The sequence below is a fragment of the Rattus rattus genome, chromosome 10 (assembly GCF_011064425.1).
Source record: "Rattus rattus isolate New Zealand chromosome 10, Rrattus_CSIRO_v1, whole genome shotgun sequence".
Classification (NCBI taxonomy): Eukaryota; Metazoa; Chordata; class Mammalia; order Rodentia; family Muridae; genus Rattus; species Rattus rattus.
The window spans coordinates 43,980,457-43,996,005 of record NC_046163.1 but is presented as its reverse complement, the minus strand read 5'-3'; the positions used below and the strand labels follow the sequence as shown (position 1 = coordinate 43,996,005).

The 15,549-nt window shown below is 44.9% G+C and overlaps 1 protein-coding gene across 1 annotated transcript in view; it reads right to left on the bottom strand.

Annotated features, from left to right (window-relative positions):
* Dpt (dermatopontin) overlaps nucleotides 1-15,430 on the bottom strand; it is a 29,145-nt gene extending 13,715 nt beyond the window's left edge. Inside the window, exons 1-2 of the mRNA XM_032915628.1 lie at nucleotides 14,741-15,430; nucleotides 3,133-3,258 (exon numbers count right to left, since the gene is read on the bottom strand). Coding sequence (XP_032771519.1) covers nucleotides 3,133-3,258; nucleotides 14,741-15,048 — 434 coding nt within the window. The 5' untranslated portion in view covers nucleotides 15,049-15,430. The remainder of the gene's footprint in view (nucleotides 1-3,132; nucleotides 3,259-14,740) is intronic.
* Between the last annotated feature and the right edge of the window lie 119 nt (nucleotides 15,431-15,549).

Genomic DNA, 15,549 nt, shown 5'->3' with positions numbered 1-15,549 from the left:
GTGTTGTAAGTGATGAGCTGTATCTAAAGGGGAATTTGGGAAGTCATTTTTAAAGAGACAAAGGAGGACTGGAGAGATGGCTCAGCGGTTAAGAGCACTGACTGCTCTTCCAGAGGTCCTGAGTTCAATTCCCAGCAACCACATGGTGGCTTACAGCCATCTGTAATGAGATCTGATGCCTTCTTCTGGTGTGTCTGAAGACATCGACAGTGTACTTATATATAATAAATAAATACATGTTTTTAAAAAAATAAAATAAAATAAAGAGACAAAGGACATGTAATATTTGTGGGGAAGCAAGGCAGATGATCACTGGAGTCGGGGCACCCTTAGATCAATAGTGGAATTTGGTGCACAGTGATTTATCATTTTTTGGCACTCCAGTAAACAGGGTAAGCTACAAGCATCAATGCTCCAAGTATTGACGCACAATACAGAATGTGAATCATTTTTATTGGTTGCTCAATTAGAAGACAAGGATTACAGAAAAGCTAGATGCTTCCACCTTTGTCCCTGCCTTCTCTACATCCATGCTCAACCTCTGTTGTTGGTAAGATTTTCTAAAACTAGTGAGCCTTGGTCATTTATCTGCCTGATGGTTGAAAGCCTGGGCCCCGAGCCTATTCCCTGTTGTTCTGTTTGTCCAGGACCCCAGGCAGCAGGCATGATGGTCTGTCTGCAGACACTGCAGGCTCTCTCATTCATCCTGGCAGAGACCCCAGGCTCTCACTGTGATGGCAAATGTGTCTGTCCCAGAATACTCTTCCTCTCCCTGGGTGAGCATGACTCAATGCACCCCTGGCTCACCCCTGCTCCTCTGCATATCCGTCTCCTGTCACATGTTCTGTTTTCTGCAAGGCAGTGCTTGGCCTTGCTGGGTGTTTCTGGATAGGGTCTGCCCTTGAAAGGCTTATTAGAAGGCCTCTGCTGCATTTGGGAAAGGGGAGGGGACTGTGCTTTGTGTGATCATAGCCCATGGCAGTGCCAGGATCCTGTTATCACATTTAACCTTCACTATAAAACTAGGGCATAGGCTAAAGCCTTCATTAATTGAACAAATGGGAGTGCCTGCTGTGTGTCTGATGTCACTAAAAGGCCTTGGGACTTGTGGAGAGAGACAGTCCCTAAAGGGCTTGCGGCATAAGCAAGAAGAGTTTGATCTCCAGCACTCATGTCCAAATCTGAGCATGGCGGCTCACACTAGTGATCCCAGCCCCCAGGAATCCAAGATAGGAGGGTGCCTGAGTCCCATCGGTCTGCCAGTCTAACATAGAATGGCAAGATCCAAGTCCCAGAAGGAGACTCTTTCAGAAGACAAGGTGGATGTCTCCTAAAGGGCTATATCCCAGGTAGACATTTAACATCCACACGCATGTGCACACACATCTGAACACATGTTCACCCACACACAGACAAACATACACAGAGAAAAGTATACAAAAATTCTTTTTTAAAGGGCGTGGCACGCACAAGTACAGAGCTTATAAAGCTTATAAAGTGGGGGAGGGAGGGTGGGAATGAAGAATTAAAATCTATTTAAGTTGAAAACGACAACCGTCTATTTTTTTCTGAAAAAAAAAAAGAATTATCTTCCTATTAAGAATCACTTATGACTGGGAATGTGGTACAGTCCTGAAACACTTGCCTAGAATGATAGATTCCTGGCACTGCAAGAAAACAAGAAACTTTTGTGCTCTTTCTCTCTCTTCTTTTCCCTCATTCTTTCTGACCCCACACCCCACACACACACACACACACACACACACACACACACACACACACACACACACACACACACACCACTAAGATCCAGTCATTGGTTGTACAAAGATCAATGTGTTTTCCTATACCAAGTACTCGAAGTCTGGGTAGAGTGAAGTAACCATAGATAGACAGAACGTAATAGCATGTTGTTCCGATTCTTGCAGACTGCAAACTGCAGTTTTCATCCAATAGTTTTTTCAATGGAGACACAGCAAATGAACATCACCATCATTTCCAATGGTGTGTTGAGGTTTTCCTAGAAGTAAAGGTGTCTTTCCAGGGGAATTACAGAGGGACAAAGAGGAAGGAGACTGCAATGAAAGACGGCACGGAGCCTTCCATTCAGGATGCCCTGGGATTATCCAGCATTCCTTGGGCCCAACATAGCATGCAGAGTTTGGTCTTTGATTCTGAATGTGCTTGGGCTCAATCATCAGCCCTTGGCATAGCTGCTCACCTGCTGTGGTGGGGGTAAGAAGCAGTTTTGATGAAGCTAGAGGAGGTTTCTTTCCCATCGTGTACCTTCAGACATCAGCGGACTTTGAGCTGTGAATTTACTGTCATTGCTGCGAGCAGAACTGTCGGTCTCTAGAGACTGTGCACCTCTGGGGTGTCTGCAGTGTAGCACCAGGTTACAGAGAACAGAACCCGCAAGGCTCTCCTCCCAAGCATCCGTCTATGCAGAGACAGATCCCTTGGATGAGCCAAGCTTCAAATGTTGATTTTGCATAACTATCCAAGACTTTGGTTGTTTGTGGGCCAGAGAGTTTGGGAGAAGTCGTGTGGTTAACCGGTGTGAGTTATCAGGGTGACTAAGTGTATGTGCACTCCCGTAGAAGATTGGAAGCCAAAGTCAGGGAGCACTGGGCTTCAGCCCAGGGAGAGACAAAGAAATAGGACATCCCAGGCTGTGGCTGCCAAGCAACTCAGAAAACACCAGCACTGCTTTGCTGTTGCTGTGATTGTAGTTTCGCTTCCTGTCTCTAACTCTGTGTCAGAGCGGGGCTCAGGAGAGACTTGGAAAGTCCTGGAAGCACTGGAGGAATACAGGCCCCAAACAGACTCAGATGTGAGGTGAAGCCATCATCCAGACAAAGGGAACAGGGATGGGGATAGGAGCCACTAGGCCTTGTTCTGTTTCTTTTTTCATGGCAAAGAAGGGTACGGGGACATCAGATTGGATAACCTGTAGGGCTCTTTCTTTCCGGTATGAATGGTTTCCCTCAGTCACTCTTTCTCTACTATATTCTAGCCTCCTCTTATCAAACCAGTTAGTAACATCTTGGGCTTTTTCGAAGGACCAGATCATTGTAGGCTCCTATCCACCCCCAGGAGCTCTGAGGAGTAAGGTTTAGATATCAGACTCACCAGCAGGAATATGGGCACCTCTTGCTATACCGGCAGCAGTAAAATTGCCACTCTCGATCCAGCACTGACTCGAAGTAACGGCTTTGGAACCCCGCCACCAATCCATTGTTAGAGCACTTCTGGTACCTGAAGAGAAGAAGGTGTCAGGGCACCGATGACGGCAAACCCCTTCCTCCGGCCCCCCTGACACAGTTAATACTCTCCCCCTGGCCACACCCCTACACATTACTCTATTTAATACAAAGACTAGATGTCCTATTGTGGAAATTACATCCATGCCGTAAAAGTTCCAATGGCTCAGCCACTTTGAATGGCAGAAAGCTTGGGAGACCCTGTTCCTAACGGCTTTCCATAAATGTGTGCTCAGATGAAAGAAAATTGGTGAATTTTACAGTTGAGGGTGCTGTACGTCATTTTACCTGACTTTAAACTAGGATGCTGACAAAGAACTATAACGAACTCTCGAACTTCAGATTAACATTTTACTCTCTCTCTCTCTACACAGCACACAAAGTACAGGTCAATATAGTGCTATTCTGGGGAACCTGATGGGACATCTAGGACCGTTGTCAGCATTCTCTCTGCATATCCAGAAATCTTTCTACCACCTACTAGGTGGGTCTCTGAACTTCACCCCTAGAGCCTACAGGTGAGCCAAGAGCATGAAAAAACTCCCCACAGAAAATCCCAGGCCAACTGAGTTCAAACTCCCTCCAGAGGCCCCTCTTCTCTCCTACCATTGGTCCTAAGTTGGTAGGGAATTTCCCCTTCCATCTACCTGTGCTGCTGGTCTTCGAGCCCGCCCCTTCCGTCTTTAAGGCATCTCTCTGAAGAACAATGAGGCTCATTCTCTCCCCACTCACACACTGCCTGAAGGTTTGGTCCTTTCTGCTTGGATGATGACTGTTTTCTTCCTGGCCTCAGCGCTTTGTTGCCTTATGTAGACCATGCTATTTCCTACGTTGTTTTCCAGGCTGTTTCCTGCTGTTCACATGGAGCAGTGCATCAATGTGGGCTTTCCTTTCCCTGCTTACAGAGAAACTGATCCTACCATGGCCCCTTACTCGTTTCCTATTACCTTCCGAAGGACAGGTCCTAATGCTCTCCACACACAAATTCAAGGATTAAATTTATAATACATGAAACATATCCAAACCACTGTACGAGCCCCTCCAACTGAGGTCTTCAGCTATTTCTGTATCCTTCAGTCTCTTAGGTACCTGGGATATCGATCTGTCCTCTCTCGAGTGAAACAGAAGGTGGGTGGCTGATGGTACATTGTCTGAAGGCTGCTAGATTAGCCCTGACTTACAAATAAAACTATTTCTAGAAACTATGAAAGGGGGATGTTCCCTGCACTGAGCACTGAGGTGGGGACGGAAGTGGAAACTTAAGGGTTCTTTGGAAGGTCAGTTGTGTTGGATGGTGACTTGCTGGGTGGGACACACGGACACGTGAAAGAATGTTTTCACGGAGTGAGCACAGGTGGAAGGACGTTTTGCTAAAGCAAGCACATGAAAAGGCACACGATGAAGAATTCTTCACTAATGACATGCATGTACTGGTTCACCTTATGATGTGTATTTGAGCTCTGTTTGTTATGATTCTGCAGAAAGAAATGCACCAAAACACTTCTGGTGGTGCTCTGGTGGCTGCTTCCTCAAACTCCAGCCATTGGCAGAGTGATATCAGCTGTTACAGACTCACGTGGAAGAAACATGGTGAGGCAAGGCTCGTGGAGGTCACGTGATATTTGGAGGGAATATAAATAGGACAACAGATAGTAACAGAAGAGGCTTGCTTGCATGGCTAGCTTTGGAATGCTTCCTGGTTTTGAGTCTTTGCTGATCGCCACTTCGTTGAGAGAGGTTCAGCAAAGAATTTCTTCTGGTATCCCTGGTGGTCCAGGTTCCTCCTGCTGACTCATGGCGATTCAGCTGAGGCCTGGCTGTCTCAGCTAGGTTGCACCATTGCTGCTGATTCGTGTTTGCTCTTCTGAATCTACCAACCTAGATTGCTGGTATATTTGTGAAATGTTTGCAAGTGGATCGATCTAACGCTCCTGACCTGTAAACTGAACTGCTGGTTTCCTGACAACACACATGGGATTTGCTCCAAAGAACAATTTCTAAATAGGTCCACTCCCCCTGTATCATAATAACCTTTCTTTTCTACTACCTCTATGGGTGGGCTAGAAGGGAGGTTAAAGCATTCAAGAAGCATTATTAAAAATAGGGTTGGAGAAAAATTAAAGTCTACAGGTGGCCCAAATGAACTGGGACATTTATTTAAGTGTCATTTTCTTTTCTTCTCCCACTGGTGGAAATTAACTCATGCATCTTTCCTTTTCATTCATTTGTTATGTATGTCTGTGTTCTTTCATATATATATATACATATATATATATATTTAAATATACATTTATTCATCAACAACTTACGTTTTACTACTCTTCTGTTTCAACCACTGTGTTCTACAATGAGAAGGGAATTAAGAGATGGGCTGGGTGTTACTCAATGATGTTCTCAAGAGTGGTAAGAAGTTCAGAGTAGAGAATTCAGCTCTGTGCAATCAAGAATGAAATCCAATATGTAAATTGAGACTGATGGCTTTTTCTTTTATCCTCAAGAATATTGTCACTTTGGGTTTACCCATTTAACATTAGACTGTGACTGTCATCGTATAAAGGAGAAGTAACTGTCCTCATGTGTCTCCTGGGTATATCTACTCATCTCAACTCCAAATCAGTGTGGGTGGAGGGAAACCAGTGTAAGCTCCAAGAGTCATAGGCAAACCCTAAGGTCTTCAAAGGGAAAGGGCAGAGCACGCTGGTGCTCTATGAGATTTCCTGTTTTGTCCTCCTCCTTAAATACCCACCTTCCTCCGAAGCAGAGCCTTTTGCTCCCCATCTCGGTTGTGGTTTTGTCCCCCTGCTACTCGTCTATCCTTGTGTTCTGTGTACTCAGCTTCCTATAAGGTGATGAGTTCCCCTTATGTGAAATGAATGTCAGGAGGTAAGCTGATCCATCTCATGGAGGCCCAGTTCTGAAAGCAATCCAAGTTCCACAAACTCCCCTCTGGCTCTCTGCTGGCCAGTCAGACTCACGGCCCTTGCGAGAAGAGTGCTATCATTTTCCCACACCCTCAAATAATGCTTCCCTGTGAAGGGTAGTTGCTCCTTACATGTGCCCAGCCCCAGACCATTTGGAGAAAGGTAATTGAATATCAGAGCTCCTCTACAAACCCAGCTCGGTTGCCGTCGTATTTTTGGTAATGGGAGTCTGATGTGAGTTTGGTGGTGTGGAATTGGTAGGAGTATGTATTCACAATGTGAAGACAGACATGGTGGGGTGGGGGGGCGGTTACCATCACAGGCTGTGCTGCTGGACTGGTGCCTCACTGTTAACTGAGTCATCTAGAACAGTTACCATGCCATCTAATGACCTAGATTTTCTCCTCGGTAAAACGAACACAAGAATAGCATATATTTGTATTTCTTTGAAGACCAAATAAGAGAATGCATTGAAAATTCTGAGGATGCTGCTGTTTTGATGCTGCATACATCACTTCCTGTCATTACACTTTGGTGTAGTCTACACAGTGAGTTGGAGTCTACTTTGTGAGAGCCACTCCCGTGCTGAGTGTCAGTGAAGCATCGTATGCATGCTCTGAGCTGCTGTGCCCCTAGGATGAAGCTCACTGAGAGTGGATGCCTTGGCCTCTCTGTACACAGATGCTCTGGTGTCTCTCATCACCCCAAGTAGATAGTACAGGCCTTGTGAGAAACGGCCATTTAATTTTTATTTGTATTCCTCGTAATGCCTGACGCTTGTCCAGTAAATGTTTGATAGTAGAATGACGAGCAAATGACTGACCGGCTGCCTCCTGATCTCGGAGGAGGACTTGACTCGTAAGGGCCTATCATTTGAGTCTTTGAAAGTCTCTGGAACTCTTCCTAGGCTGCTCCTATGGAAACCGGAGCAGTGGTTAAGTTTCCCATTTCTACCTTCTGCTTCGGGAGCAGCCCCGCTGGAGGATGAAGGTGCCAAACAAGGGTCATTTTATGTAGTCCCCAAAGGCCCTGTTTACACTCCCAGTCACCTTCTCGATAAGCTCTTAGACAACAGAGCTCATGTGAACATTGGGTGTAGCTGCAGAATTCAGAGTTACAGACCCAGGTTCAAGGCAATCGAGAAGAGGTAAGGGCAGCTGACAAGGTGAGGGGAAGAGCTGGAAGGTTCCGAATTGGTCCACACACTCCAGCTCAAGCAAAGAAAACAAGCCACGGTACAGGGACACATCAAGGCCCGGGGACACGTCACAGCAGTGGTTTGTCGCTTTTGAATGGTCTGCAGAATAGAGTGTCAGCTCCAAGGTTGCAGCTTTACTGATGAGTTGTGGAATGAGCCTGCATCCTCCGCAGACTGCAAGAAAACCGTCCCCTTGGCACGTGAGGGCCGGGTGCTCTGCTTTGGAGATTCCCCTCCCATTCTTTTTCATTATCTCTTTGCTATTCAATTTTAGCTTCAAACACAGGAGCAATATCAGTTCCACACCACCTAAGGCTGGGAGTTTTCTGGAAGGGAAGGCATGAGGCTATTACTCTTCCCGTGACAACAACATTTGCTCCTGTGTTCTGAGGAAAATGGCCTTTCTGAAAATGATTTATCTCCAGGCCATCGCCTTAGAGGCAGAGACAGAAAATTTACCCCTCTGTCTGCAATGGTAAAATAGAAATAATAGGTCATGGGAGGACCTTATCCTGAGGAGTCTGCAGGCAGGAAGTCTCCTCTCCATCTTGAGGTGAATGTGTTCTATGGGTGCTCATAGACAGTGAGGACTTGGTGAAGTGATGCCTGAACAAGAATGGCCAAGCTAGTCACTAACTAGAAAAGGATTTATAGCTAGGGCTTCTTTATAACCAAAATTTTCATGCATGCTTCCCTTCAAGGAAGTACAGAACAAACAACACACAAATAAACAAATCTGGCATTATATTGTCAATCTGCTCCCATCAGCACTTCAGCTAGACTTTCCCTTATGTATGTGAAATTCTGGGATGGTCAGACAGGAAGAAGGACACCAGTCAGAGGTGGGAGGGGGAAGTATGAAGGGAAGGGGGAGAAGAGAGGAGGGGGAGGTAGGAGAGGGGAGAGCAGGTTTTCTTTTATTTTCTTTGTTTTTCTTTTAAAGTGGTCTGTGGAGTTTCAGTCTCTTCCTCTGATCTCTGCTAGCCCCTGTTCAAATGTGTGGAAAGCCCAAGATTTCAGTGAATTGAAAATAGGATTGAGTTGGGTATAAAAGCGAAGGGCACAGGACCATCTTTGGTCAGTAGCTCTCAAAATTTTTTTTAAATTAGATGATCTGGTTGTGTTAGTCTTGTCCCACTTGATAACACAAATATTTTAAGGGCTGTTAGCCAGTCTTCAGCACCACGGCTGGGATGGACTAAGAGTAGTTTTGCCTGTATTCCACACCAGTGGCCAACTCCCTGCAATGAAGGAACCTTCTGAACATTTTCCAATTTCTTTCCATTCCTCAAAGTAGATAATTGTAGCATAGAATCAATTTTAGTTTTCCATTCTGTTCTTACTGGAATAATTTTTTGGTTACCATTAACCATTTAAAACACAATCCACAGAACTTTAGTGTACCCATTAAATATTTCAACAAGTATTCATTAAAGTCTGCTCTGTACTTAGTCTGGTCTCCTTCTTGGGGTCCTGGTATTAACAACCAGATCCTCTGACAGTGGAGACATTTTTAAGAGGAAGCAAAGTGGGACCAGCGATGGAAGAGCACTAGACCAGTGTCAGGGCAGTGACGTGGTAACGTAACGACGAGGTAACATGTAGGTTGTAAACTTGGATGGAGGATAGGGCTGTTTAATCCAAAAAACTGGATTTCTGGATATTTTTATTATTTAAAACTTAATATCTATGGATTTTAAAAGAAATCTGTAATCCTTGGGTCCTCCCTGAGGAATGGTTAGCACTGAACTCCTCCAACAATGTGTCCAGTGTCAGAGGGTAAGACACAGTTTCAGCTTCTACTCCAAGTGAGTCTCACACTTGGAATTCATATTGATATCTTCCTTCCTTGTGATATGTTGATACAACTATCACATATTTCATTAAAACAGTCTTCATCTGGCTGCCCCCCCAGTATGATGCTCCACGATTTTTGAATATAACATACCACACCACTTATTGTCCTGCTTTAATGATGGGGTCATGAACTTTTTTTTCTTTTAAATAATGTTCAGCTGTATGCAGGCTGCTCTCTTCTTGTTGTTCCTGACTTTGAGTTTCTGTCACCAGACTCCATGTTTTAGAGCTGCTGGACTATCTACTAAGAACTAAGCAGAAACAACCGGAGGCAGAAAGACCCATTGTAGAGAAGCAGTCAGTAGTGACTTTTCAAAGGGCCTCTGAGGAGATCCAGCTCATTTTGTGAGACATTCTTATCTCCCTAAAGTTTCAGACAATGAAAGGACAACAAGCAGGCTTAACTGTGGTGGGGCTCATAATCAAAAGTTACTAAACTACCTTTTAACCTGTTGGCATAATGCCGTCCCAGTATCTATTAAGTTGTGGCTAGTATTCAAGATGCTTGAAATTGTACATTTAATATTCATAGATTCTAACTGAATTGTATATTCCAAAAGTCCATGTATCCTGCCACTTCCATTTTGAAACTTACTGGCTAGGTGTGTCTGTCTCAGAGAAGCTCAGTTTCAACTGAGTGTTCCTACCAGTGATCATGAACAACCCTTCACAAGGAGTTACATGGGCTGGGTATTCTGTTAAATATGGTGTCTGTGTTAGTCATTTTAATCATCAAAACAATTCTCTGAAATGGACAAAAATAGCTAGCATTATCTTCCCTGCTTTATACATGAAATGAGGTTTTAGAGATGTTAGGTATCTTTCCTAAAGGCACATAGATATCCTTTAAAAGTTTTGTTTGTTTGTTTGTTTGTTTGTTTTTCAAGACTGGATTTCTCTGTATAATAGCCCTGACTGTCCTGAAACTCTTTGTAGATCAAGCAGTCCTCTTGAGTCAAGGAGCTCACAGAGATCCACCTGCCTCTGCCTCCTGAGTTCTGGGATTAAAGTTGAGTGCTTTGATGCCAGCATCCTTTAACATTTTTATAATAATTTATAGAAAACATTTCTGTTGACATAGAAACTGAGGACATGAGAGCTACAGGACTGTGTTGTAGGGATGCCTTTTGAGAATTAGTCCTCTTAAGGGTAAAGTTCGAAGCCTTGAAACACACACACACACAAGCACACACACACTCAGGTGCACACATACTCGGCATACCCTAAGGTTTCCAGCTCTTGAGAAGTCTTTTATTGATTGGAAAGCTGATATCAGTAGATAGCAGACAGAGGCAAATCCCACACTGGGGAGAGTGAATTTTATCATAGAACTTCCTTCAAAGAAAGAAAAAAAGTATCAAGTTCCCCTGGACAATTGATTTCTAGTACTTAGTAGAATGACCTAGACAGAAAGTTGGCCCAAATCCTTGTTCTGCCACAACCTTGTTTCCCACACTCAGCCTTGTCCTCAGAAACCATTTGTATATGGAATCTATTTTAGCTTAGCACTCAATATGGCTTTATCTAAGAAAAAAATAACAAGAATAATCTCATACCCATCTGTCGTATGGGGCACAAGGCTTGACTGCTTCTCCATCACTGGCCATCGGTGGGCATTCCTTAATGCTTAGAGCTATGCTCCCACATTAGGAAAACAAAGATACCAAATACCTTCCTCCCAGTCCCGTTGTGGAGACCCAGTAAGGTTGGCCTGTGAGTAACTCAAGGACATAGATTTGTGATATTAATCTTCATATCACAGTCTAGCAAAGTTTATAGTAAAAAGCAAGACTGGACAAACAAATGCACAATTGGCAAAGGCTACAAGCATCAAAGGGCCACATGGTTTAGAGCATGGGCCATCCACCTTTTACTTACTACGATGACTTCATTGACTTTTCAATTGCTGGACTTCCTGGGCTTTCGTTTCTAACTATGATGTAAGAAGATGGGTCTACATGCTCAGGAAGCCCTCTTCCAGGCTTGGGGTTCTTGAATATACATGGTTTGTCGTTGAATTTCCCATAAGGCAAATAGACAGCCTGAACTCTTAGTTTTCAACTTCCCACTTTGGAATAGTTTAGATTTAAAGATAAAGCAAGATTCATATCTGTCCTTTCCTGATGCCACATTCCAAAACTCAGTATGTTTCTAAATACCAAGACATGACATTAGCAGAAGTCTAAGCTCTAGAAATTATTACGATCTACAAGTTTTGCCATTAATGCCCTTTTATTGGTCTAGTATTCAATCCGAGATATTATGCAACGTTTAGTCTTTATGCTTTTGGAAACAAAGAGTTCACTATGAAATAGTTTAGTTTACTGAAACATTAAAATTATAGGAGAATGTAAATCTAATAACCAGGTCATCTTGGGGTAACAACGTGAGTCAGCCATGCTCTGTTCCTGTTTTAGAGATTCTTAGGGAAACGTCGAAGGTTCCCTATCATGTATATTGGTGGATTCAGTAAGCCAAAACTTTGTTTTATAAATGTGGACATACAAAATTTCAAAGACATGAGCAGTGTGTTGTCATGGATTAATTAATTCAAAATTTCGGCTCTAATAAAACAGAGTCTTTTTAAATGTCTTTGCAGATTCTCTGAAGTCCAGGGAGTAGAAATGGTAAAAATATACAGACCATCCTTCCTCCAATACAGGTCTCACATAAGCCTGGTTTGCCCAAAATAAGTTTTGTCAAATCCCATATTCACTAAATCATTATTGACTGCCCTTAAATAAGATGGCGACGTGCCAAATGTTTGTTTTAGATGTAGATTTATTTTAGAATCCCCCTCTTCTCCTGGAAGCATCGTGACTTTTATTTCCTTTTTTCTTCTCTCATTTATTCTCTCCCACACCCCATCCACCAGAAGCAATTGAGAGCCTAATACACTACAGCTGGGAGGTGAGAAGGATCCTCGTTCAGAGACCCTTCTACCATAAGGCAGTTCCGAATCACTACAACTTCCAGTTTCGTCTTGCTCCACTAAAGACTTGTGTATCCCATGGTATTGGCTAACCAAAGTCCGAGGAATCCCCTGAGAACACTGCAGACCTGTCCTTGAGGAGGCCACACATATTCACAGAAGACCGGATAAGGCCTCCCAAAGATTTCCTTGGTGGAACCAGGCACCCTGCTTAATTCTAAACTTTATTCGAAACCATGGTCTGTGGCATAGACACCATGGGTAACAGCACTCCGCTCTGAAGGTAGCGCCCAGAAAAGATGGCTCCCCATTAGCAAGTTTTCTTCAGCAGATTCTTTGTATTGCCAAGTTTGTGTTTGTCCCTCCTGCCTCTTAAAATAAACCTGAAAGCTAATTTACTTACACAAGACAGTCAAATTGCAACAAACTCATCAACAACTCCTCCCCAGAACAGATTAAGAACAGGCAGCCAGTCGGGGAGATGTAATTGCTCCCCAGCCTGTGAACAATTTTCTTTCCTTCCAAATTTTTCACTGAGACTGGAGTCTGAACACAAAGTCATAATCGTCAAGGAGAAAATGCCTAGGGAGTAATTGGGTACGGGTTCTGGGGCAGCTGGGTTGGGTCGTGAAAGAAGCTGCTTTCCGTGTTCATGACTTTCTAGCCCTGTGATTGGTGGAGGTGGGGAGGAGACTATGGACAATGAAGGGCAGAAAGGAGGAAAGCAAAGATCTTAGATCCCGCACATTTAAAAAAAATCACATTCCTCCCTCCCCCCTTTTTCCTTCTGCCTCTCTTCAACATTGAGAGTTCATGGCAACCAGCTGCAAACCGGCACGTTTCGAACTAAATAGCATTTGGCTTCTTTCCTTAGCTGGGCGATCACAAGGATCAAGAGAATGCAAGCGAAAGCCGAGCATGCGCCGACGTGAGTGGCTGCTTTGTGTAGACATCGCCAAGTCTGAGAGTTCATCCTCCAAAGGCAGCAGCAGAGAGACCACTGAAGCTTGGCCTAAGGTCACACTGCATTTTGTCATTAGCACCAGAACCCGAACCCAGCTTGTGACTCAGCCCAGGGCTCTCTTGTTAGGGGTTAGGCAATCTTCACCGAGTGCTGTCCTACTGTGGCTCTAACAGGGGGTTAGAAAGTGGGCCCATCTACACGATCGTCCCCTAGGGTGGGTGGACTGGACGGGCAGTTACAACTAGACCGTTTCCACCCTTGAAGCGAGGCAATGAGTCTGTCTGCTGGGACAAACGAGCTTGAGTGTGGTTCTGGGGCCCTGGCTCTGCAGACAGGAATCAGCTTGGGGTGGAGGCAGCAGGCTCTTGGGAACCCACTGCTGTAGTTGAGCATATGATGTTTAAAGCTGAGACGTTTCTGGATCCAACCTTGTCTTTCTAGCTGAGGAAACCCACCTTATATCCAGACCACAGTTTGCCACCTACAGCACGATTTATAGACTTGCTTTAAGCATTAAATGAGATCATTGTATATAGTGTGTGGTGTGATGTATGCTCAGGGCATTTCTCCTGGACGGCTGAAAGTGACACCACTAATGTCTTATGTTGAGCCCTCCCGGATGTTCACTCCACCCCTGTCCTGCCGGGGCTCTCTTCACACAGTGGTCTTGCTCAGCAGACAGCACACCTGGCGGCCTTCCAGCTGGGCTACCTCCTCCCTCAGTCTGCCTCTCCTGGGTCAGCCTCCACCTTCTCCCTAAGCCCTGAAATTTGGGCACCATTTGGACAGTTGTGAATGACCCGTCTGACCATCATTGGCTCTTAAGACAGGTTTCTGACCCAATGCCAGGGTTGGGATATTCAAACACCACAGAGAAGCACAAACTGGGATCAATTCCTTTCCATTGATTAGGGCAAAAGGCAGAAAGGGCAGAAGGGCACCTCTGAAAACTTTTGGTAAACTATATCCTAGCAACAGAAGCTACTTTAAATTCAAGAGAAAGGAAGAGAGAGGGAAAGGGAGACAGAGAAATCTTAGTAGTAAAACCTGACAGAGCATAATTTATCAGAACAGCAGAGGGCTACTTAACTTCCCCTCCCTTTGTTTCTAGTTCTCAGTCCTGTCTATCCAATCACTTACTTTAAATCAGTATTTTTCAGAATGTTGAGGCTAAGGACCTAATTGTTTATTTTCTCCCAACCGTCCTGGAGTATATTTTTTGGAAAACAGTAAATCATTACAAAATGGAAATGTTATTCCAATGTCACAGCGATGACCACTTTCTATGAGTTCCTTAAGAAATTTCGATTTGGGAAGTTTGATAAGCATTCTTCACGCACACACCCAGCCTGCAGGACACGCTGAGCATTAGGATGGCCTTTGAAGGACTAGAACCAGAGAGGTTGGTCTTTCCTGGGACATATCCTACCCTGGTTTTCCACCTTACAATGCCATCTCCATTGTACAGACCTGCCCCCCAGAGCATGCGATAGCAAGTTTGGGATGTGCCCAGGGTCTGAGCCATGCTATTCCTCGAGGTCCAAACTTCCCCCATGAAGTACATGCACAGATGCTCCCGTCCCTAGTGCGCTGTCTCCTTCTTACCATTCCATGCCAGCCCTGTTGATCTCCTCCCACCAGCACTCAGTGGGCTCCCCGAGGCTTTGGGGAGTGGGCATGCAGGCATAGTTCCACTGTCTGTCAGAGCCCTCCTTCTTGTTAAAGATGCTCCTCACAGCTACCACCACTTGCCCGTGGGGACACTGGTAGCTGAAGCCCTGACGGTTCAGGTTCACCCATCCGTCGTCACTGTAGTCCTGGTACTGCTGGTATGGATGGTACCCGTAGTCACCATACTGGCCCCAGGCTGTGCTCACCAGTGGCAGAAGCACCCACAGAAGAGTGAGGTCCATACTGCCCCGGCTTTTGGCTACAGAAATGTCACCCTCCGTTTGCTGGGCTGACTTTTATACAGCTGCTGCTGACATGTGGCTTCCAGATGTGGGGGAATTGGATCCAACTGCAGTGTGTCATTGCTCAAGCAAAAGCTCTTCCACGCTGAGAAATTGGCCTTGCTTGAGTCCAGTTTGTTTTAAGGTGGAATTCTATGAATATGCATCGAACATGTAAATCAAGGAAATCTCCCTGGAGAATCACTTCACGGAGAGAGTCTGGAGCCAGCAGCTCCACTCTGCCCAGAAACGCCCAAGAAAGACCCCTCAATCGCCTACCTATCCCTCATCTCTCGGCATCCGGCCCCTCTGCCACTCTCCGCATTAGCAAACCCTGTGTTCGTTCTCCAGCTTAGCCCTCTAGAATCATACGGAAATCCAGGTGGTGATTTCGAAACGCAACCTTTGGTCTTCTGCGAACCCAGGAGCCTGGTTGTTTTTACATTCTTAGTCCAACATCTT